This window comes from Talpa europaea (assembly GCF_964194135.1).
Source record: "Talpa europaea genome assembly, chromosome: 1".
NCBI lineage: Eukaryota > Metazoa > Chordata > Mammalia > Eulipotyphla > Talpidae > Talpa > Talpa europaea.
The window spans coordinates 102,366,817-102,392,741 of NC_140073.1; the positions used below are offsets into that span (position 1 = coordinate 102,366,817).

General features: G+C 34.6%; 1 protein-coding gene across 3 annotated transcripts in view; it reads right to left on the reverse strand.

Moving 5' to 3' along the window:
• KCNH7 (potassium voltage-gated channel subfamily H member 7) overlaps nt 1-25,925 on the reverse strand; it is a gene marked incomplete at both ends in the record, with an annotated part of 403,917 nt that overhangs the window by 52,577 nt on the left and 325,415 nt on the right. For all 3 annotated transcript variants that reach the window (XM_084235091.1, XM_084235090.1, XM_084235092.1), the window contains 2 exons: nt 1,550-1,949; nt 12,705-13,130. In XM_084235091.1, coding sequence (XP_084091217.1) covers nt 1,550-1,949; nt 12,705-13,130 — 826 coding nt within the window. The remainder of the gene's footprint in view (nt 1-1,549; nt 1,950-12,704; nt 13,131-25,925) is intronic.

Sequence of the window (25,925 nt, forward strand, 5' to 3'; positions counted from 1 at the left end):
ACTAATTTCATAAGCACCATAAAGTATTTATCAGCAGTTATTATCACAGAGTATATGTTACTATGCTTGCTCTAAGAGATTCAGTCTCTCTGAAATGGATTCTTCTACTTTTTCCAGTAGGCCCCACTTCCATTTCCTTCTGGATACAATGCTACTTCTGTACAAATAATTAAGATTTAATATACATTTATAGTATATCTCAATTTATTAAGATATACAGTAAATATTATATTAATGCTATACAAATACTATACAGTACAGTACAAATATTAATATAATATATAACACAGTGTAAATATAAGTATAAATATAAGTATAAATATTATATAATGCAGTATATAATACAGTATAAATATTAATCTATAGTATAACTTCCATGTTATTTAAATATAATCTTAATTGCCTATACAAAATATATGAAACGTAAATTTTTAATAAAATGGACAATAAACTGGATGAATCTGTTTCCTAAATATATGTTATCTAAACACATTTCATTAGTCAATATGTCAACATACAACAGTCAATTTTCTGAGTCTGTTTTCAAATTTGTTTGTTTTAAAATTTATTTATTTATGCATATAAGGACTGGGGTACAGGGCAGAGGTGTGAGGGGGTGAGAGGATTCACCAGAGACAGGGTCGGGAACAGAACAGGAAGGTTGACTGAAATATACTGCTGAGGGGAGCAGCAGGCAAGATAGGAGAGGTCTGCTGTGCCATGTGGGTAGCTCCCTGCCCGGGGATCGAATTCGTGCTGCAGTGGCTGCAGACAGCTTCATAGGTTGCGTCTTAACTCCTTGTGCCACCAGGGAGTCCCCTGTTTTCAAATTTGTATGCAATCTAAGGATGATACTTTTTTGAGTTTTAAAATCCACCATGCATTTTGTCAATTGCTCCCTGATAATAGCAAGGTTATCTTTGGTGGTCTTACAGTGTGATTAAAAAAAAAAAAATTAACATTAAAAAATCTTTATTTTAACCCAAATTTTTTTCTTAATTCCAAGAAAATTCCTTACAAATGATGTTCGTGGCATAATTCTATTACAGGATAAATGTCATTCACTTTGGCCTTTACATAATGTCACAGGAAAAGGAATCTTTAGTCAGTGACAGGGGATAGTATTCACATATATACACTTGTATGAAAGATAAGATTACACTAAAATTAGTAGTGATGATATATATGTAATATACATTCATAATTATCTGTTTGTCTGCGTGTATGTATGTATGTATATAGCATTGCAATGCAAGCTAGAACATAACCAATAATAAATTATAGATATTTTCTTTTCAGTAGTAAAAGTGAACCTCAATCTCTGCATCCTAAGACTCACATCATTCCATTTTTATGTCCTGAGGTCTTGAAAGACCTTAGGATTGTCCCCTCACAAAGAGAATCAGATTTTCTAGAATATAACTGTACATGTAATCCATTAGCTCCATAATTTTCTAGAAATATCTCCCCTTGCTTCTAAATGTTCTAGAGATAGCAATTTTGTGTTATTATTTTATCCTAATAGATAACAAAAGAGAAGTATACTTACAGCCGATCAACATGACACAAATTGAAAAGATTTTCTCCGAATTGGTGTTAGGAGACACATTCCCAAATCCTACACTGGTTAAACTGCTGAAGGTAAAATAAAGGGCTGTGACGTATTTGTCTTTGATGGATGGTCCAGAACTTGAGTCACTGTCATTGTAACGTTTCCCAATTTGTTGTCCTAAAGAATCCAACCATCCGATTTTGTCGGTCAGGTAGGGCCTTTCTACATTCCCAATTGCATACCAAATGCAAGCCAGCCAGTGAGCGATGAGGGCAAATATGCACATTAAGAGCATTAGAACAGCAGCGCCATATTCCGAGTATCGATCAAGTTTCCTGGCCACTCTCACAAGACGAAGGAGCCGAGCTGTCTTCAGAAGACCAATTAATGTTGTTGTCTGTGGAAATAAATGTGTATGGTTAGTAACAGTTGATAAATAAGTCAGTGTACACTGTTGTGGAGCAAAGTAGGCAGAAACAGCTTAAAACAATATGGTGGCGTTGAAGCAAATTGTATGTTTGAATAAAGTTCAAGTTTTTTAAAAAATTTATTTTACCCCTGTTTTGGAAACTAATTTGCAAGTATATGATAAACTAAGTCAGTATTTTGGCATGTAAGTCTCATGCAATAGAGAATCTGTCTTGTTTTATGCTCTGAACAAGTGTCTTGCACGTAACTGGTACACAGTAAAAAATTCACTCAGTAGCAAACAGTCCAATGTATTATTGGTATGCTACCAAGAGTCACTCCTGCAACTGTGGTGTTGAATAACTAAGAAAGAGAATTATTTAGTACATAAATTATCTTCTCTAATAAAGAGAAACATAGCCCACTGTCCACTGGGAAGAGATAGGTATTTTAAAATAAACAATATGATCATTTCAGAGAGTGAAAATTGTGATGACAATGACAAAATAGAGTGATCTGATTGAGGGTGTTGGGCATGAGTTGGGATAGAGACCACTTTAGAAATCAAGGCGAGGTGAAACAAGGTCTTGCTGAGATGCTGATAGATCTGAGGAATAAAAAGGAGCCAGTCAGGCTGATTATGGAACACATAGGATGATTGTATGCATGTAATAGGAATCATATAAAAACCTATTTTTTTTTCCTAACTGTGTTAAATTGATCATTTGTTTCTTGATATCCCAGTGATATTATGTATTTTGCTTTGGGGGTTGATATGTATTACTAATTGCATGATTACTACTGACCAGGTATCTAATGATAGGACATTTCTATATAATAACAGGATATTTAAATGGTTGTTTGGACTTGAAATTTGATAAGTACAAATTACAAGTTCATTTCTTAGGTTTCCTAAATAATGTCAACTATAAGTACTATATAATTCTCAGGGCATATAATTATTCCATAGTTACATGGTGTTTACCAATCAATTATTGAGTCATTTTATCTGTTCATTGTTGGTGCTTGTTTCACTAAGTATATCCAAATGTGTTAAGAATGCATATTTTAATTAAAGAATTAGAACTTTACATGAATATCACCCTCTATCTGCAATATTGACTTGGTAGAAAAAGAGTCCTAAATATTTTTAAGAAGTTTTTCTTTGAAATGCTGTAATATGGATCTCAGGGTCTTTTTTTTTTTTTCTTGCAATAATAGTCATAAAGGAATGCAATGTCCTTGTTCTCCCCTGAATTCTTTCCATTGAATATTAGAAACTCTAGAGGTGAGAGGTACACGAGTGTTTGGATTTTAGACTTTGCTCATTTTAGAATGTGGGGAGAGGTAAGTTTTCTCTGTGTCCAATGTCGTTTGTAATTCTCAAGATGCAATAAAGAAAACAGCTTTCTTTCCACAAATTTATAAGTATTTCTCTTCTCAGTCAATATAAGGAGAGTTGAAATTGGCATTAGGTGGTTCCTTGGGAGAAAGTCAAGTTTCCAATAGAGGTATTGTCAATATTTCATCTTAGCAGTTAGGTTCTAAGATGTTGGCACAGACACACATATTTGAATTCTGTTTGCATTCTGGTACTTCACCTCAAATAAGTTATATAATATCTAAGCATCAATTTCTTCAATACAAATGGTCTTAAAAGTGCCTATTTACTGGGTTGACAAAAATACTCGGGATAGACTATGAGGTGATTACACTAAATAGAATAAGTAAGAAAGTGAAAGACAGTTATTGGATGATTTCAGTAATCTGTGGAATATAAATAACCAAAAGACACATCAGGAAAGCACAGCAAAAACAATTACTAGACTGTGTGAAAAATATAGAGGTTACCCGAGGGAATAAGCGGGGAGCAAGAAGGGGCTAGGGGAAAGAGAGGGACTGGGCATTGGCAATGGGAGTTTGATGGAGGGTGAGTGAAACATGTGCACATATAGAGGAGCAAGACTGTAACCCCAAAGTTATTTATGTACATAAATGATGACTAATTAAAAAGAAAGAAAATACCCATTACATGATAGCTCTGCATGTTTTTATTTGAGCATTTCATAAGCTTTTGTTTTTGTCAGTAAACAAGAACTTTATATGGCAAAATGGTTTGATAAAGCTTACACACTTTCCAAACATTATTTAGCTATCTGGAATCCCAATGGAAGTTTTTCAACATTGGCTTTACAACCTCCTCAGGAAATGGGGATTTTAAAACCAAAGACTTTATCTAGAAGCACTGACTGTTCAGACTCTGGTTCCAGAAATGCCCCTTTTACAACATGTCACCATTTCTACATTTTATAGTTTAAATTTGTGTATTTACTTTGCAGCCTAGCTCTGTTTCCTATTTCCTTGTATTGAGAGATCAGAAATACTTGAACATTGTTATGCAAAACTTCTTGCCTTGGAACAAAATTACTCTCTGAACCCAGATTAATGGAATATAGTGAAAATTTTCAAAGTATTTGTTAAATGAAGTGAAATGCTGCAAAAAAATGACATAGTTATAACAGATTGTGATAAGTACTAACCACTCTTCTGGCTCCAAAGATGGAAGAATAAAAACTATATTATGACAAGAAAAGGACTCAAACTTGCTATGCTGTTACCCCCTTTTTTCTTTCCCCAGAAAGAAACTATGATTCCTCTGATATTTCTTCTAGAATTATATTAAAATGAAGACAAAACTAAAACAATAGTAAATTCATTAAGCAAATAAATAAATGTAACATATAACACTAGTGACATCTTTGTTGTCCCAAAAGCTTATAAATATAGTACATGAAGTCTCTACTGGATATAATCTGCATGAAATAATTGCAGAGATGAAAAAGATAATGAAAAGGGAGGGAGGGAAGAGGGAAGGTGAGAGAGAAAGAGAAAGAAGAGAAATTACTAAGCAGTTGCTTTATCTCAGTTGCAACTTAAGGGTGAGTGGCTATTGACTTCAATGATCACAACCATTCTCCTGTGATTCAGTAACATGTACCCAAGCATAACTACATATGCCAGTTTGACAATGTAACAAACGATGATTCCATAACATGTACCCAAGCATAGCTACATATGGTAGTTTGACAGTGTAACAAATGGCTTGGCCTCATTTCTGTTGATATCAAGATGCTGCTAACACACCTGGGTATTCTTAGCAACCGTTGTGTACAGCACATCTTTAAGATGAAATTTAGGATTGCAATAATTCTTTATTCTTTTTTAATGATAACTATCTCTTTAATAATAAGGTATTTTGCCCAAGATTATAGACTAGAGAGAAGTGAGTGCAGCAAAATGTCAGAAAGAGTGGACTAAACAAACATCTATCTCTTCTTACTGTATTGTTGGAGCATATCAGTCCCCATTATTTAGTTCAATGGGCTATCTTTGTATTATCTGCAAGTGAAAAATGGGACCAACAACTACATTATAATTGTGCTTATATAAGAATTAGACCAAGCAGACTATTTTTCAGTAAACGTGGTTATCTTGCAGCATATCTAATTCATATAATATACAGATATATTATAGATATCTATTTTTGAGGGTTTTTTTTAAGTTCTGAAAATTGTAACAAAGCTATCCTTAAACCCATCACAACACTTCTGAGAATAACAGAGGTAAATAATTTTTTCCTCGATGTTGTTTCTTGAACTTTTCATTATTACTATAAAAATATTGTCTGTTACTTCTGGTACAGAAAAAGAAATTCTAAAATCTCATTAGAGGTAAGTGTGATTATTACTATAAAATACAAAGACATCATGATAAGAAATAAGATGTAGAAAGAGGTGATTTTTCAGTTGATTGAAGGAAGGTTCTTGATTTTTTAGTTCTGTTCATGAACTATATAGCAAAGCAGGCATAATGTACTCTAACTAATGAAGTCTCTGTCTCAGAACGCAACTCCTTTAGTATGATTAAATGACATTTTAAACTCTTTTTTGCTTGATTCCTTAGTAAAGGATTTTATTTTCAATGCATTTTGTCAGAATTATTTTAAATGTAAAATGACTTTTCCCCAGAAACACAATTTTCCAGTTTCTGGGTGACTGATAAGTATCATCCAATTTTGATTTTTTTAAAAAAATGTATCCTTAAGAGTTTGTTTTATGTTAAAGCCCTAGATACTTTCTTACATTAAAGTATAAGTTAATTTTCTTTGGTATGTATAACTTTCTCAATTAAGCTTTACTTAAAAAATGTATACTCTAGGGCCTCCCCGGTGGCGCAGCGGTTGAGCACTTGGTTGCGAAGCTGCCCGCAGCCTCTGCAGCACCGGTTTGATCCCCGGCTGCTCCCCGGCCACCAGAGGAGGGTCCCGCATGGCGCGCAGACCTCTCCTGCCGCCCGCTGCTGCCCTCAGCAGTGTACTTCGGTGCTTCTGCCTGTTCTGCTCCCCTCTCTGGCTCTGGTGAATTCTCTCATCCTCCTGTGCTTCTGACTGTACCCAGTGCTTGTATAAATAAATAAAAATAAATCTTTAAAAAAAAAGTATACTCTAGCAATTATAATTTTGTAACTATATTAGATACTAGACCCAAGAGGATACAGACTCAAGAGGAGTATGTGATCTTTTTTAACTAGATATTTTTCAATATATCAGGTAATATTCTATTAATGAAAGTATGATTCTGACATTAGAATAGGTGATTTCTATCAGTGAATTACTCATCCAATAAAACTCAATAATATTGAAACTAGTTTCTAGTTTTTTGTTCAGCTTGAATCAAGTGGTTTCAACATTTCTAAGACACATCCACTTCCACAATCAAAGAGCTTTATTTTGAATGTGTAAAAAATCCTTGGGGGAACCTCCTATCTTTTTTCTTTATTCTTACCAAGCTGACAAATTCCTCTGGAAATATAGCTTTTAATGAGAAAAAATTTACAGTCTCCCTGGGAAACTCACCTTAATATTTAACAGTTTGTGCTACTGAATTGCTTTTATTTTTATATATTTCTTAGTTATATATATATATATATAATTTACTTTTAATTAACATTCTATTTTGCTGCAACTTGAACCCACTTTGTCTTTAATTATAGTAACATGGAAAGCTGTTCATAAAATCATTCTAAATAGTTTTAGGCAAATGTAATAGTAAGTGAAAATGGATAGAGTAAATATGGAGGCTATGTTTTCAAATGGAAATTTAAATTTCAATGGAAAATTGAGAAATATTTGACCAAAAATTCTATCTTATGCCATCTCTTGCAAATTGTAGTCAACAATTCATATTTCTTAGTTCAAAAATTATTCCCTTGGACATTCTGTATCTCCCTTGTCATGCACAGATTTTGGGGGGCATGACCAATGGTATCAAATACAAGTCAATCAAGACTTCTGCCTTAGCTCCTAAGAAGTAACTAAAGAGAGACACAACTGCTTTATGTGTAGGCACATATACCCACAGGTCTTCAAATTTTTCTTTTTATTTAAATTTGAACATGAGAATGTTTAATGTTTCAGAAATTCACTTTCAACAAACTAATGATCAGATTCACAAAGACTGCTGACAAAATGGTCAGAGTTGTCATGTGGATGTCAGTAGACATCAGTAGTTCTTCCTTGCATCCACTCCATCTATCAGACTAATGAAGCACATATTAATATGAGCAGTAACATCTTGTTGCTAATAGAACTGTACTTCAAAGTGCAATGTACTTACTTATTTTATTTACTCAAAGGTCTTATTTTGCCTAGGTTTATGAGACATGAAAAATAATAACAATTTGTGAATGAGAGAGGTCAACAAAGCAAGTAATTAATCAGAAGAATGTTAATTTTCAGGGGAGGAGGGGACTAATGAACCTTGTAACTAAACAGACTCCTCTAAATACTAATTGTTAATATCTTCGGAAGTAAGATTTGCCACAGATAAGTAAAATATAGGAAAAGTTGAGGCAGAGAAAGTTGACTTTCTGGAGACCTATCCAGTAATATTGTTCCTTTGCATCAATGATGTTGAGGTAATTTGCTGTGGATGGTGTGCTATTGGCTGATGCAAAAATTAAGAACTAGAGAATCTTTTCCTTGGTCTGTCTGGAAAGCATTACTATAAAGGAGATATTAGTGACATAGGCATTATTTAACATAAGAACTTCTAGTTCTTAATAGGTAATTTACTGTTGCTTCAGTTTAAAAAAATTACTGGTTATTTGGGGAAAAAAAAGCAATTATACTCATATGTCTGCTTTAGTAAAAATGGATATGCCCAGCTTTCTCAGCATTGCTAACATATATTTTGCAGATACAATGATATAAATTCAAAATTTGAAGTTTTTCTTTTCTAGAGCAGAATGAAAATAAAGGTAAAATGTTATAGTAGCTCACTAGAGAAACTGGAAAGGTAGATATTGATGTTTAGTTGATACTGACAAAATTATTTTCTCTAAAGTCGTCCTTAATGCTGTGATGCATAGAAGAAAAACATTTTACTAGTTCAGTTCAAATAAAGCCATCAAGAATTTAAGATTGATTTTATGCTTACTTGAACATCCCTCCTTTGTTTATTTATTTATTCCTTTTGTAGAGATGTTCACTTGATGCTCTCCTGGAGTTCCTCTGTATCCCAGACAAGTCCATTGTATCTCTTGTACCTAATAAGCAGAGTCATCTCTGGCACTACCAAAATTGCAAATTTCAAGACTTTCCTTCAGACCTACCAAATACAAATCTCTTTTATAAGAGCCACATGGCAATTGGTGAAAGTTTCTCCTATAGAAACACTGATTAAAACCATTTTGTGTCATGATTATGTCTAATTTATTATTTATTTAAGGAATTATTTTTTTTTAATTTAAGGAATCTCATTTATCTTTCTCATAATTACATGTACTTCAGGTTGTTCAGGTCATGTCAAACTCACCTCCTAGCCCTCTGTACTCAGATGACTAATAGACATCTCAGGCTTAACATGAACAAAGAGAATTCCTTCCTCACAGCATACTTCTTTCTTCCCAGGTTTTTTCCATCTGGGTAAATGCATTACCCTTTATGAAAGTTGCTTTAACAGCAATCCTCTCCCCTCCAATGTTTCATACAATGAGAAAGCAACACCACCCAAATCTCTGAACCACTATTTCTGCTTTTCCACCACCAATACTTAATCAACAAGCCCTAGTTGCTTTCCCTATAACAGACCCCAGATGTGTTTACTTCTCTTTATCTTTATTGCCTCCATGTAGTCCAAGCCATAGCTGTTCTTTCCCTGCTACACGACAATAAAGACTCTAAAGTGGTTCCCCGACTTTTACCTTAACTAAACTATCTGCAGACATCGGTCTTTCAAAATGCCAACAAATCAGGTCATCGAACTCACCCCAAAGTTGCCACTGCAGACAGAATAAACACCACACTCCTCAGTGTAGCTCTACTGACTTGGTCCCTGTCTCTGCATCCCTGAATCCTTCCATTCCACACCCTACACATTGTGGTTCAGTATGACTGCCACTGACCTTTCTGTTCCTCTAACTTGCTAAACTTTTCCCCATTTTGGGTCATTTTCACTAGTGTTGTTTTCTTTTGCTTGAAATGCTTCGAATTGTGTTCATGAGGCTGGAGTCTCTGGTTAAGTTCCAACTCATATGACTCTTTCCTGCTCTCCCCACTCGATTTCGCCAACTACCCGGGTCATTCAGTGCTACATCCACCTGTGACGCGCTTATCACACTGTTTATCCTTTAGGAAGTCACCTTGCTCAGGTATCCCTCTCTTGGTTTATTTATTGTCTGTCTTCTGCTCTCTGCCTTCCCCTAGTCTCTCATCCCTAATCCTAGAATGTCAGTTCCTGAGGAAAAAAGACTTTGTTTTGCTCCTGAATCTTCAAACCTAAGATAGTGTTTGTATTTTGAAGGGCACTCAATAAATATTTGCTGAATGAGTATATTATTCTACTGAATATGAGTCGTATATAAGTAAGAACTGATAAGTCACCTAATATTTCTGGGTTTCAGAGGCCTCATGTGTAAAATAGTAATAATGATACTTATATTTCCTAGGCTGGAGACTAAATAAGATCATTTCTTGTGTTTACTTTTAGATCTAAGACCTGCATTTGCAGCCAGTACAAGGTTTGATTTTAGGATAATGCTTATGCTATGTTCAGAATTTGTCAGAGTATCTTAAATTTTAGATGTTATAAGCTAATCTGAAAAATACCAGCTCTGAATATTTTCCCTCCTGTATGAGAGGAGAGAGCATTTCTAAGGTTAACCCTGCCATGCAGTCTTCCAATTGCCTCCTGTTCCACATTCTGAGGGACCTTCAACAACCTTACTTGTCAATTTTTAATATTCTCTCACCCGTAACTCTTTCTTGGCAACTCAAAAATACTTTAAGAGGAAAAATATAAACAAAACCAATAATGCTATCCTTTACCATATGTAGCGTTCCAAGACAGCTCTTTTCTTTCCATTTATTACCAAGATTCTAGCATGAGAGTGCCTGACTCACTTCCTGTTCATTTCTGAAGTCACTTCAGTTGGGTATTGTGGCCAATATCTGATTCAAATAATATCAATGAATAGCAAATCTAAATATTCAGTAATTTATATTCATCATACTTTATGTCTTCACAGTATTTGACACCTACATGACAATAAAGATTAAGTCTAATCTAATAGATAATAGATAATCCATAAATATTTATTGAATAAATAAGATATTTATGGATTAATGTGGTAACATGCAAGATTTTAAAGGAAGAATTGATTAGAAAACAGTGACTTTTATCCAAGGACATGGGAAGTACAAGAGAATAACCATTGGCAAGCAATTAAAGTACCTGGTACTAGGTTATTCTCTTCATATGTGCATTTATTTTTAAAAACCATAGGAATTATCTTCAACCATTATATAGAAAAAATATTCAGTCTTAAATGAATTATATATTGCTTAAGTACAGCAAATAAGTGATACCAAGAGCAATCAAGCCGAGGTCTGTCTGACTCCAAAGCCAGGATCTTAGAAGAAAGAGCATGGAGTAATCCATGATATCACATAGGAGTGAAAACTGATATTGTTTTTTCTGAGGCAAAGTTCATCTTGTCCTTTTTCTGTTTACAGTTACATGAGGAAAAAGATCTAGGCACCATTTCCCCCTTATTTCATCATATGCTTAATATAAATCACTAATTTTTTTCTTATTTCATTTTGACTTCTTCTTGAAGTTCTGTCTGAAATGGTGATTATCTGGATTATATATTTAATGAATTTTATTATTTTTTAAGTGATATAGCAACTGAAATTAAACTAATCAAGTACCGCATACTAGAAAGTCTACCTTAATGGTTGTAATCAGCATATTCAAATACCCACTGGTTTGATTGTCTAATTAAATATTTAAAGTAAATCAACTTTCCCTAGCAATGTTAAATAACATTGCTTATTTCCTTTAGCTCAAATTAAATTTGCTGTTAGTATATACATATCAAAATTTGAGAAAGTGAAGTTTTACTCATTTATCAATAAGAACTTGTTTGGTGTAATTACAAGCATTACCCATTTTCAGAAACTCAGAAAGATAAATAGTGATAATATGGTATTTTGCTTTATTGTCTTTTCGTTTAAAACCTCAATTAACAGTATCTAACATTAAAAGTTCAACAAATTTCAAGGCAGCTGATTCCATTTTTAGTATTTTGCTGAATTTCACATTTCATTTCATTAGAGTTTCAAATTTAAAAAAACTGTTTAGGAGGGAAAGGTTTTAACATCCTCACAGATGAGGAGTCAGGCTTTGAGGCTTTGTGTGGGGTTTGTGGATTCCAGGAAAAATGTACTGTTTCCATTGCCCTGATCTTCACTGACCTACAGTTTGACAGGCACATTCTGTTGGAGAGAATTTACTTTTAAAAAACTACCTGTTCCCCTTGGCAGAGGAGGATTCTCCTATCTTGAAACCTTAATTTGTCAGAGAGCAACTATCTCCAGAGGGCATTTTTGATATTTGATCTCTTCTTGAAAACAACAACAAAAAGATGTTAAGAAACAGAGAAATTCTTAGGTAGAAAAGGACATGGAATTTTTAAAGTTTCAACACATCGAAGCTATCTTTCTCAATTTACTCCTTTAGAACTTCTTAGACACCTCCTGTAAATCTTTCCATAGTTGAATCCAGAAAACTTACTTAATATAAAAGCTAGTGGCAATTAAATGGAGGGAATTTTACTTAAAATTTCTTTTGCAACCCTTTGATAATGTGATTAAAATTATAAACCGTTTGTTCAGAAAATGCACTATAAAATACTGTGGAGATTCCAAATCTTAAAAGGTATTAGAACACACAAGAATATTTTCTAATGTAAATATTATTTAACAGAAAAAGATTTGAACATGACTTTTTAATGCCTATTTACAAAACTTGAAAAAAAGAACAAGTTCCTAATGTCTCAAACCATAATTTTGAGTTAAGAGAGAGACATTATTTTTCTTGGCAGATTTACAACTATGAAGTTAATATGTAGATATTTTACATCATGGGAATGTGCTATGTGCTATGAAACACTCGCCTCAGAGTTTAATTTGGTGGTTAAAAGATGAATAGTCTTTAGTATCTTCTAGCATTATTTGCAATGACAAATGATTCCATTTCATGTTGTAGCATTTCCAATTCAAATTGAATTTCAACTATGATATAGGAACCTTGCAAAGCAATCGCCTTTCTTCTGCAGTTAAAATAGATTAACTTCTACAATTGTAATATTTCAGAAGATAAAATTCTTAAGCAGCTCTTACCTCATCAGAACCAGATCCAAAAATCAGCAAGTCAAAAGGAATTGCTGCAACCATGTCAATCAGGAACCAGCCTTTGAAGTAGTGTATTGCTATTTTGGCCGGATCACTTACCACTTCTTCATTCTGATTTACATATGTTGTTCTGAAGTTTATTAGAATATCTATGATAAACATAATGTCCACAATCAAGTCTACCACATTCAAAGGGCTACAAGAATAGCCACATTCTCGTCTTTTCTGTTCTTCTCTGTCATTGAGGAGAAAGGCAGCAGAGTAAGGGGTGAATATAGCCGTGTATATAACCAAAAGTAGAATAAGCCAATCCCAGACTGCCTTGAAAGGACTGTAGTGCAATATTGTAAACTTGTTGATGCGTGGTGTCTGCAGTTTATATTCTGGCAGGACATCTGCTCCTAAAGAGAGAACCTGGATAATAGAAAAGAAATCACACACTACATAAAAATACCATTGATTACTCTCTAAACTTATAAAAATTGTAAGGCAATTACACATCAAAATGTTTTAGAGTGGATTCATGTTTTTTGAAAAAAGTTTAACAAGAATATACATTTAGAGGAAATCATGTTAAGTTTTACTATATCGTATATTTGACCCTAGAAAAATTCATTGGTATTTCATGAAAATTATGATTTTTCACTAAAATAATTATGAATATTGTCATCAAGATACCAAGGAATGGTTTCTGATTTCTTTGGGACATACTATTACTCAGAAATAAAAATACATAAGTGTTTTTAGAAAATCATAAAATAAGTCTGATGCATGAGTAACTCCGATTTCCAACCTAAGAGAGGATTGGCTGTAATGAATAGAAGCAATCTACTTAGATCCATGGTCATATTTAATTTACATATCTTTAATTTATAATTAAGCCTTGATAAGTTAAACCCAACTCATTCAAATCTTTAATTAAAATTTCCTCACCTGCTCTGTTTTTCTGTTTTTGGCTTTGAAAAAAATGCATATGAGATTAAAATAAATACAAAGGAATCTTTTTCTTAAATGACTGAAAGAATATTTCATATTCTGGGACAAATACACTTTCACCTGAATTCTTCCATCAAATTTAGAGAAACATAAAAGGAGAATGGTAGAGAGTAATGTTCAGGGTATTGATCTGGAAATGTTGCAAGATTCTTAGCCACCAAAGGGTATTTTAAGCCTAAGATTTATTCTACCTAATAAGGCATCAGGGGATCTAAAATAGCTCACCTTTGGTCTTAGTTGTTTAAAAAACTTGAGCAAAACTTGGATTGTGACAGTAAACAGTAGGAAAGCTCATGAGTTTGTGATTTTAGCTAAGTTTTAATTACAAAAAAAAAGGTTAAAATGAAAGGATTATGTAAATACCCTGGTAATGCAATTAGCCTTAAAATACAGCTTGAAAAAAATTTAAAAATTTTGATGACCCCACAAATGACACATGGAGGCCCTTTTTCAGTTAGGTTACACTTTTGCTTTATGGATAACCTACATGTATGCAATGACATGATTTCAAAGTCAATTTTACTAAGTAAATTTTCAGAGTTTAGAATCTTCTAAACAAAGCTGTTATCAGTTTTGCAGTATGGAACTCGGGCAATCCCCCATTGGTTAGTCAGAGTGTTATTTCTGCATTCTTAGTATTTCTATCCATCTAAGTTTTAACTTGATTATAGCTATAAATTCTCAGACAAATTTCAATTTTAAATCTCATTTCCATTGTTATTTCATACCTCTTTCTTCATATAATGAGTTACCACTCCTATTTTAAAAAGAACTTGAAAAGTTAAATTAGAACCCCAAATGAGGTACACATGACTTTTAAATTTAACAGAAGAGTTCAGTTAAAATAGGCAAAGCTGTTTTTAAGTAACAACCAAACTGATTTAATTAGTTTTGAAAAAAAAATTATAAAGAACGTAATCATTTTTTTTCAGCCCAGAGTAAATTTTATGGAAGAAACTATTTCTTTTAAGCTATTATGATAAATGACAGGAATTATCAGCAAAAGAGGAATTTGGAAATAATGTGATTTGAATATTTATGAAATACTAACACTTATATCTGTATCTTTAATTTTATCACTCAGACTACTCAGTATGTACAAAGTCAAATTCCAGACCTTATTTTGGCTCTCAAAATCATCTAAACTGTGAGTTTATTTTTCTAGTTCTCTGTCCCATTAGATTCTCTGTGCACACAGTGTGTTCTGGAAAAACATGACTAACATTTTTGAGCAGCTGAGATCTTCCCAAATCCCAACATTCGTAAATTCGTCTTATTAAAAAAGTGTACATAGTCATCCACAGACAACCCCAAAAAAGTCATTTTAGAAGACAGTTTGCTAACTGCTTAGGTGCCATGCTTTTGATACTAACCACCCACATGGGGCTATTTGAATATTTATGTGAATAGGAGTTAAGTTAGAATGTATCTAGCACTGTGATCTTGCCCCTGAGAAATACAAACCAGATGGAACTCTTCCCAGCCCACATAGCTAGACATTCACTTAACATTTCGATGATTTCTGTGCCAAAATCTGGAGATTGAAAAATTGAGATGACACTGTCGCTGACATCATAGAGTTTATGGTCAATTGGAACAAACAGGCAAGAAAATGGCACCTTATACAGTCCTCTTCACTCATTTCCTGGGTTTGGTGTGACACTGATGAGAATTGTGATCCAGCTAGAGAAAAAGAGGGTACTTGTACTAAAACTTTAAATAGGAAATAGAAAAGAGTGCAGCAAAGCATGAGGAAGCTGGAATGGGAACTTACATGTAGAGAAATCAGAACGGACAAAGGTAGTAGGGAGGCTTGAAATAGTTTGTTGTGTGTTGAGGAATTATAAGCTGCTGTATATTACTGATGGGTAAAATGCAAGGGAAGTAGAGGTGGAGGATGACAGCAGAGAGACAGCATCAGTTTGCAGAGAATCTAATATAAGTAACATGATAGGAGTCTCCTGCTTTCTCATGTAGGTCAGGGCTTCTGAAATACAGATTCCTTTATAGAGGAAGATACTGCAGAACCCCAATGATGATTTAGAGCATCCCCATTCATACCAGTGAGTATGTTAAAAAAAAAAAAAAACTAGGTTAAAATCATCTACGCTTAGACCTCTTGATATGTTGTGATTTGAATTACATACTGCCCCTACTTATTCTGAAGCCCTAATCCCTGGTACCTATGGCTGTAACCTTATTAGGAAATAAGATCTTTTTAGATGGAATCAAGTAAAGATGAATTCATAGTAAATGGGTTCTGATGCATCAATTGGTGTCCTTATAAGAAGAAGGCAATTTGGGAACAAATCACAAAGATATACAAGGGAATGTTATGTGACAATGGAGGCGGATGCAGTTGCAAGCCAAGGAAGATCAGAACCTAGAATAAGAGAACAGATTTTCCCTCAGTGCTTCCAGAAGGATCCCCATATTGCCAAAACTTTAATTTTGAACTCCTAGCCCCCGTAATTGTGAGAGGATATACTTCCATTGTTTAAGCCACCCACTTTGTGATATTTTGTTATAGCATCCCTAGAAAACTAATATAAAGACAAAAAATGAGAATAACAAAATATTTGTAAAAACATTGAATTCAAAATCAAATTATCATTATCAATTTAAATCTGACAGATCTAGAATTCAAAATGATTAACTTTGACTATTATATGTGGCTTGAGATAATATTCCAACCTCAAGCTTTTTTATAACTTGTTAAAATGGTATTATAAACTTCAAAGGTTTTATTACAGTTTTAGGATAATCATATTACATTTTAATCTTAATTTAAATTTTACTTCTACACACTTAGATGGCCAATTTAAATGGAGTTACTTGATACTCTATAAACATTTTTATTTACTTGAAATCCAGTTTAGCTTGGGGTTTATTAAACTCTATATTAAGTGATTGTCTAATCAAATTATTTCTGGAACTCAGAAAGGCAGTTCATTTGTAATATTCTAGCATACCTATTGACACCAAACCATTAAAGTTGGGTTTTTACAATAATGGAGTGTGTTTTGACAATGCATTTGCAGTAACTGGTGTGGTACCAAATGTATGGATAGATTCTTTTGACTCCTGAATGACTATTGCTGTGTATAAGATTGATTACTCAATTGTCTCATTAATTTTACTGGCCAATTGACTTCAAAAACTTTTATCTATACAGCATGATTTAAAATGAGGTCTCATAAATCCAAATCGAGTCATAGGCACTGACATTAGGTAGATGGCAGTACTCTGTTATTTGTGATTATCTTAGTGATTCAGAAGATTTTATTAAGTTTTCACCATGTAAAAAATGGGCTTACCTGTCCAAACCCCCAAAAATGGATGTAGAGGCTTTGAGTACAACAGGAAGTGGAACTTTATGCTCTGCAGGGTGGGTGTCTGTGAATTGGCAGGCACACAATATACATTTATATTCAGTTTATATACCTTAGTGTGCAAGTCCCTGACCCTTTTTCTCATTGGCTGAGTACCAAATGGCTTACAATCTTACCGGACGTCACCTAAATTCCTTTCCATAATTAGTAATATACATTACAACCCTTTTTGTTTCTTTTGGGGTCATCTGGCCTGTTTTATGGCATTTCAGTGAAAATTTGCTTGGTTTTAAAATTCCATTTTACTTATAAATATCAGATATATGGTAGGACTCTACATTCCTTCGGTTACCACAGATGCAGTTAGTGCTGGAAGGGGCAAGGGTTAGTGCTGTTGCATTTTACCTGAGGATAGAAAACTGACCAGGTAGCATTTCTTTCAACCAACAGAAAAGAACTTTAAAAAATTTCTAGTATAATTCATGGTTCTTTGATAACTTTACATTCTGTGTCACTGACTTGAGAATTGCTAAAGGTTACTAGGCAGGGAAGTCAAGATGACCAAGATTAGTTTTGGGAAAAAATGCATCGGGCCATGGAATGGAGGAAAAACCAAAAGGTACAGGGCCAGAGACTTAGAGTTCAATTGATATTAGGAAAGACAGGTAAGTGAAGAGAAATCAGAGGGGAGAGACACATCTAAGAACTAAATTCATCTCAGGAAGAAGAGTGAAGAAACATTTATATCTTTATAGCTATAGTATTGACTCACCTCAGAGTCAACCAGGACAAGACAAAGCTTGGAAGGCTCAACCAAATTTGGAGCAAGGGAAGAGCCTTAAACTTTAAATTTGAAGAAGACCTAGGTTTGAATTACAGATATAATTTTTCTTTCTTTCTGGTTGGTCTTTCTGGATTTCAGATTCTTTTTCATAAGCACAATGAGGATAGTAATTTTTGCCCAAATCACTTACCTATACTGAGCTATTGCATCATGTAAGATAATTTCTATAAACCTAGCTGATAAAATGGGTCATAGTTATATAAAATAGTACCATTTATTTAGAGTTCCAGGGTTTGGGTTTAAACCTTGACTCAAAACCAAACCAACTATAACCAAAACATTTATGAACAAATTGGAGAAGGCAGAACATTTGCAAAACATTGATTATATTTAGGAATTGTTTTTAGTCATCTATTCCTTGTAACAAACTAAGCCAAAAAACAGTGGCTTAAAATAATAGTTATTTAATTATTCATGATTCCACAGATCAAAAAAATAGGAAAGGCTCGAACGAGCCATTCTTATGCTCCACACAATGTCAAGTGGGGTCATTCATTGCTATTTGGTCAGTGGCTGAGCTGGAATGGAAAGACATATGCCTTTACTGACATATGTCTAGGAGCACGGTGGAGATAGTGAGGAGGCTGTGTTCACACACAAGGCTAGAACAGCTGCATCTCTCTATATATCTACATTTCTATAAAAAAGATAAATAGATATAATAACACTCTAATATATATATATTAATATTCTTAAAAAACTACATTTTTTACTTAAAACTTGAACAGGATTTTAATGATTGAAAAGAAAAGGTTCCTATAGAGTCTGTTATAATTTTTTTAAGAGAGCCAACTTCTCCCACACATTGAGAGCTAACATACTTTAGAGAGATAAAACATGATTAATTGGACTATTATAAGGATTTTCTTTAAAGAGAGAAAGACAATGGGGGAGGGGCGGGGAACCTTACTGTATAAAAAAAGGGAAAATCCATAGTCTCCAGAAAGACACTTCTATTTTCTTTTTCTTCAAACCACCAATTAAATTTACAGTTTAATACAGCCTAAAATATAGTTTTCTTTACCAAATGCAGTTTTTTTTCCTTACTAGCACATTGTTATTTGTTTAACCTCTAACAGTTAAGTGTTATATAAAACCAAAATCTTTATACGAAACAGCACTATTTATTCAATGAAGATCTACTGTGAAAATTTTGTGAGAACACCAGGATTAATAACTACTCTTCTCCTTTGAAAAGTGCAATAGGGAACGATTAAGCCTTCCAAGAGATTATACAGTACTTCTGGCAGCTGTTAAAAGCCATGCTGAGGTATTGGTAGAGACTGCTCGTCTGTTATTTATCCTTTACTCAGGACTTGTAGTTAACTAATAGGCTATCTGTATTTTTATTTATCAGAAAGAGTAGTCAGTAACAAAATGAATCAGATGCATTAAACAGCATCAGGAAAGATTTAAACTCCCCTGGCTTTTCAGCATATGATTAAATTTAGAAACACAGAAAAACCTGAGTATTTACCCTGAAGCAGGTAGCCCACTGATGATTACCCAGCTACTTAAATTAAGATATTCACACAATGAATCATATTTCATGCAGAAAGTTTTTTAAGTAAATAAAATATAAAATGAGGCAGTAGAATCACAACAGCATGCTGTATTCAAGGACTTTTCTAAGGCTTAGATTAAAGTAGATATCTAGCCATTCTCTCTCTCTCTCTCTCTCTCTCTCTCTCTCTCTCTCTCACTCTGTGTGTGTGTGTGTGTGTATTGAGTCAAGATGACGATGATTTTGTAAAAATCAGATTAATCTAGGTTCAGCTAAATGTCAGGTTTAGTGTTTCATATGTGCTTTACTAATACTATATATAAGCTATTACATAAAATATCTGCTTAAAATATGTGTGACTCACAGAATATCAGAGAAAGAGGCTAGATAATACCGTAAACATTTATAATAATCATAAATCTCTTCAAATAGATGCATGTTAATAATTACAGACCATAAGCTCTTAGCTTCTATGTCAGTGGTCCCCAGGACAATGGCCCTAGATTTTGTGCCAGGGGTCTCTTGTCATGAGAAGCATGTGGCATCACCTTGGTATGGTGGAGCTGATACCAGATGCTCTCTGGCCTAATGTCTGCTTCCTTGTCTCTTCTGGCCTCTTTCCTTTCCCATGGAAAGTGTGTGTACTCTTATCTCCATTTCCTTATTTTTGTTTTAAAATTCATCTAATTTAAGAAAAAGTGGACTTCAGGCAAAGGAGCACATAGCACACTAGATGAAAAGTAAGTGTTTCACAACAAGCACAGATGACTGACGCTTAGAGATGGGAGAGGGAAATAAAATGTGTGGTTAGGGCAGCTTGAGATAGAGATGAAGGAGCCAATAGGAGGAGGTGCCTGTCAGATAGGTGGTCTGGGGATAATGCTCCAGAGAGGCTTGGAGCTCAAGATTTCATACTGCAGATGCAGTGGCTGAAGTTCTGGAAAGTGTATTCATTTTTCAAGAGTGTAAAGAGGGAGGGAATATACTGGCAATACCTAATATGTGGGATGGAGAAAAAGACACAGCCAGTATTTTTGAAATATACTGGCATAATGAATAGCACAATACCTGAATATACTTGGTAAGGACCTAAAATAGTTATTGAATGGGCATGTTGGTAGCTTAGGAAAAGAAACAATGAGAATGCCAAGACAGAAAATTCATGAGAGAAAAGATGATGATATAGACAGCTGCTATGCACCAAAATGTGTTGTTCCTTTTTCCATGGAGCAGAGTTGTTTCAAGAATGTTTCTTCCTAGGCAAGAAATCCCATTCCTCAATTCTATTTACAATTAGATGTGGCCATGTGTTCAGAGTATAACTCTCTAAAGCTTTTAAGAAGCAGGTGTGTCTTTCCTTGCTTTCTCTTTTTCCACTGCATTAAGTCAGTTACAATAATTGATTCAAATTCTTATGTCCTATGGCATGGGGAAGCTTCCAAATATAGGATACCCAGGTCACCAAATTACCAAGAACAGGGAAATTACTCATTGGACAGGGATACCAGCTTTTGCTATTGCTTGAGCAAGAAATACAGTATTGGGACAAGCCACAGTGATATGGAGATTTATTAGTTCCAGTAGCAAGGTTGGCCCTAATTAATACTTGGATCTTTGATAAGACAGAGACCATAAACAAGCATGAGAGCACATCAAACCCATAACTTACCCCATTTTTTCCATTGCTCTCACTTGAGATTTAGTGTAATAAACTAAGATAATTGCTAACAAAGATGCAATGTCAGTGTGTGAAAGATCAATAAAGCCATATTTAAGTCCAGGTAATTCACATGAACCAGTTAATCAGTTTGAAAGTCTTTAAGGGTAGAGTGAATGGGGGTAAAAAAACACAGAAAAGCTATGCTTATGTTCACTTTTTCTCAGTGAGCCTATTTCTGCCCATGTATCTCCATAATTACTCCTACTAAATCAGAGCAGGGATGTTCCTTGGGAGAATGAGATGTGTTCTCCAACACCTCCTTCTTTAGGGAGAAGAAGATGACCTACTGAAGCCACTGGCACCACAGGTACCTGGAAAAGGAGCTGAAGTGCCCTCCTCAATGCCATCTATTAGCTTATTTTGGCCTTTGTTCTTTTTTACTCGAAGTCAACTCTATTTCTTAATGAAAGAGGATAGTTAATGCTATATGTGTTTTGTGCTAGTTACCAGGTCCAGTATTGAAGTATGTCATTCAATTGGCTCAACAGCTGCTTGCAATAAGCATATTCATCTTCATTTTTAGAAACAGGGAAAGTAACGCAGAAAGTTGAATAATATGTCTAATGTCTCAGAGCCAAGCATTGTTTCATTACCCAAATTTATTGAATGCTGATCATTTACTGAAGACTTACTGGGCATTATCCCATTTGCAGATGACAATTTTACAATGTAGAAACTTACTGTGAGTTGAACTGTGTCTCCCAAAGATATTAAGTCATAATCTGCAGAACTTTATTTGGTACTTGTGTGACCTAATTTGGAAATAGAGTCTTTGCAGATATAATCAAGTTAAGATAAAGTCATACAGGCTTGAGTTAGGTCCTAACCCAATGGAACTGATACCCTTATAAGAAGAGTAGAAGAAGGGTCTTCCTGGTGGCGCAAGGGGTTTAGACGCAGCACTATGAAGCTATCCACAGCCACTGCAACACGCATTCAATACCCGGCCAGTGAGGTGACACACATGGTGCAGCAGACCTCTCCTGTCTTGCCTCCTGCTCCCCTCAGCAGTGTATTTCAGTAGATCTGCCTGTTCTGCTCCCCACTCTGTCTCTGGTGAATCCTCTCACCTCCCCACCCCCCCATATCTCTGGCCTGTGCCCCTGTTCTTGTATGCATAAATAAATCTTAAAAAAAAAAGAAGAGTAGAAGAGACACAGACACACAACAATGTCATACAAACACAGTGACTGAGATGGGAGTGGATATGTCCATCTACAGACTGAGGAACACCAAAGATTGCCAGCCATATATGAAGCTAAGAGAAGGGCCTAGAGTGTATGTCCCTGACAGTACACTTACTGTGAACTAAATAACAAAAATATTATTTAAAATTCCATAGTTAATCCCTGTGTCATCATAAATCTCCAATAAATGAACATTACTACTATAAGTTTAGGCATATTTAACTTGTACAGCTCAAAATTAAATTAAAAATAGCATTCAATCTCAATTATATTTATTGACTGTTATCTAATATGACCTTTGAGCAAGTCAATTATGCAAAAGCAGAGATGACAGAAGACAGATGGTTAAGCCTCTAAAATACAGATGTGTATTTTCTGGTAAGGTAAGATTTCTTCTTTGTTAATGAACACCTCTGTAATGCTGTATTACCAAGAACCATGTGTAAAATGGTAAGTTAGAAAATCAATTATTTTTTAAAAAGCCCTCAAACACTTTGAAGGGACCCAACTTAAGCAAGAAATAGTATGTTTCCCTGAAAAGCACATGACCTGGAACCAAAGAATATTTAGTCTGTATGGTTGCAAGTGAGCTGATGGTTCTTTCCATTATAAAGAGAATTAAATATCTAATGCATAGTTGGGAAAAATTATTTTGAGCACAGTGCTGTGAAGCTATCTGTAGCCTCTGCAGCGTGTGTTCGATGTTGGCCGGCCCACGAGAATCCCACATGGCAGGGCAGACCTCACCTGCTGCTCCCCTCAGCAGAGAATTTCAGTAGGTCTGCCTGTTCTGCTCTCCGCTGTCTCTGGTGAATCCTCTCACCCTCCTGTGCATCTGGCCTACCCTGGTTCTTGAATGCATGAATAAATAAATCTTAAAAAAATAGTATTTCCTTAAAATGAATTAAGTATTTATGAAGTCTCTGTCCATTTTAAAATATGAGTACACTTTCCAAGGATGCTGTTGAAATAATACATGTAACAAAATTAGTATACAATCTCCAAAAGCCTGCAATTCTATTATTTTTCTTATCTTACACATATTATTCACTCAATTACACTAAAATAGTGTGATTTTGTGTGTTTGCACCATCTACAGGTCAAGGATCAGTATATTTAAGAAAAGAAATCAGAAACACTATCCATAAAAATTTCATGATAATGGAGAAATGTTAATGTGTGTATGTTTGTGAACAAGCATATAATTATCTACCATGGGGTATTATCATGGGGTTTTATAAACTCCTTGAAATTATCTAAAAGAATTTAAAATGTATAGAGTTATTTATTTCTTAGGCAATATGTTTTCATGATCTTGATCAGATTATCAAGATAATCTATAAGCAATAAACCGTTTAGGGCATGAACGTCTATGGATCTGTAAATTCCTTGATCACAAACACACTTAACATAATCAAATGAGAGAGAGAGTTGGGGTGAAGAGGCAAAAGAGGGGTGGTCCTCATAAGAACTAATAGGAAATATGCTTAAAGTTACAGTGAAATCAAGGATGACATCCTGACTGAAGGAGCACAGGTGGGCTGTTTCTCCACTACTGACAGAGATTTTCTGAGTGTTTACGAGATTAACAGGTCTATTATTTCTCAGGTATGTTCTTTGCTTTTAAATAATTTGGCTTCAAGGATTGCTGTTCATTTCTAATAAATGTCCAACTGAGAAATGTCTTCCTGTTAAGGACTGACTACATTCAGTTACTAGGCGGCCTTAGCATGTATGACATTCCCATCAAATTTGTGGTCAAAGAACCTTAATTTGTCAGGCCATGTCTGATGATTAAGAGTCAGCTAAGAGTCTGCAAAACCTGACTTTAATTGCAGGAATCCCCTCAAGTAATTTACTTTAGGAATAAATGCTGAAGGTCCTCATTTTCCTTCTGCACTTGTTGTTTTTGGAGGTCTGACAAGCTTCATTAGGGACCCAGAAGAGCAGTGAGTAGAAAATGGCAGTATGTCTTTTGTCTGGCTCAATACAACCACAGGAAGGAAAACAAGGTGTCTTCTAGAGAATCAGGTGTTAAATCATCCATGTTTTTTTAATTTTCCCTCCCTCCCTTCTACTCTTCTAAATTGAAAATGTTTAACAGAATTCAAACTTCAGTAAGAAGGGAATTATAAATTACATCATGGAATTGCTTAATAGGTTCTAAACTGCCTGGTGGTCTTAATCATGTTTGCTATTTCTTTGTGCCACATGCCATATCCAATTTTGTCAGCATATTAATTAGTCAATACATTTTTTCCATTGAATAATTAAACTGTGATCTAAGATGTCAAAGATACTTAAGAATGAGGATGATTATGTGACAAATTATTTTTGGTTGTTTTAAAATTCAAAGGGACTAACGAAACTGTCTTGTGAGGCCTTAGAAATAACTCCTGAATATGGTAAGGGTAACCTGATTACTAAAAATTTGAAAGTCTCTTCCATGCTTAAACAATAAGAAAAAAAAACAGCAGCAAAACCCAAAAATTTTAAAACAATTCTACATTTAAAAAATCACTGAACAAGCCTGCACAATAAGCAATGCAGAATATTAGTCTGTAATTATGACTTGTTATTTATTCTATCAAGAGAGAAAACAAACAAAATATTCTACTGAAAACTGTGATAAATCTTGGGATTTAATCTGGACTTAATTCTATCATAGCTAAGTGTTAGATCTAGGGCCTCCCTGGTGGTGCAGGGGATTAAGCACAGCACTGTGAAGCTATTCTCAGCCTCTGCAGCACAAGTTCGATCCCTCGCCCCCAGGAAGCTACTCACATGGCGCAGCAGATCTCTCCTATCTTGCCTGCTGCTCCCCTCAGCAGAGTATTTCAGTCAGTCTGCCTGTTCTGTTCCCCACTCTGTCTCTGGTGAATCCTCTCACCACCCCCCGCACCTCTGGCCCGTACCCCAGTTCTTGTATGCATAAATAAACAAATCTTTGAAAAAAAAGAGTTAGATCTAAATGAGGGCTACAATGACAATGAGCTAATTTACTTTTTTTTAAAGAATTATTTTATTTATTTATGTATATGTGAACTGAGCTGTAGACCAGAGTCCAGTGAGTCTCAAGACTCACCAGAGATAGCATGGGGTACAGAACAGGCGAATCTACTGGATTACAGTGCTGAGGGGAACAGCGGGCAAGACAGGGGAGGTCTGCTCTGCTATGTGGGTTAATTCCCTGGCAGAGGATTGAACTCATGGCAGAGTGGCTGTCAATAGCTTGATAGCACTGATACTTAACCCCTGTACTACTGGGGAGGCCCGAGATAACTTTATTTGAAAACCCAAACTATCAATATTTCTCTTTCAGTCATGCAGAGGAATCTTTAGTTCTTTCAAGAAGATCATTTAAGAAACTTTTTTTTTAATTAATTTTTTATTACAATTTTTATTTTTCTATTCCCCATACAATTGCAACCCCCTTATTTTGACCCCAATCCCTCCCCTCCCCTGCCCCCACCCCTCATAGAGTGTCTCTGGTTCATAGTTGTTTGTTGATTTTGATTTTTACTTTCTTACAGTTATTCTTTTTCCTGGTCCCTTATTTAAGTTTTATAGATTCCTGCTATGAGTGAGACCATCCGGTATTTAAGAAACTTTAATTTTTTAAGTAA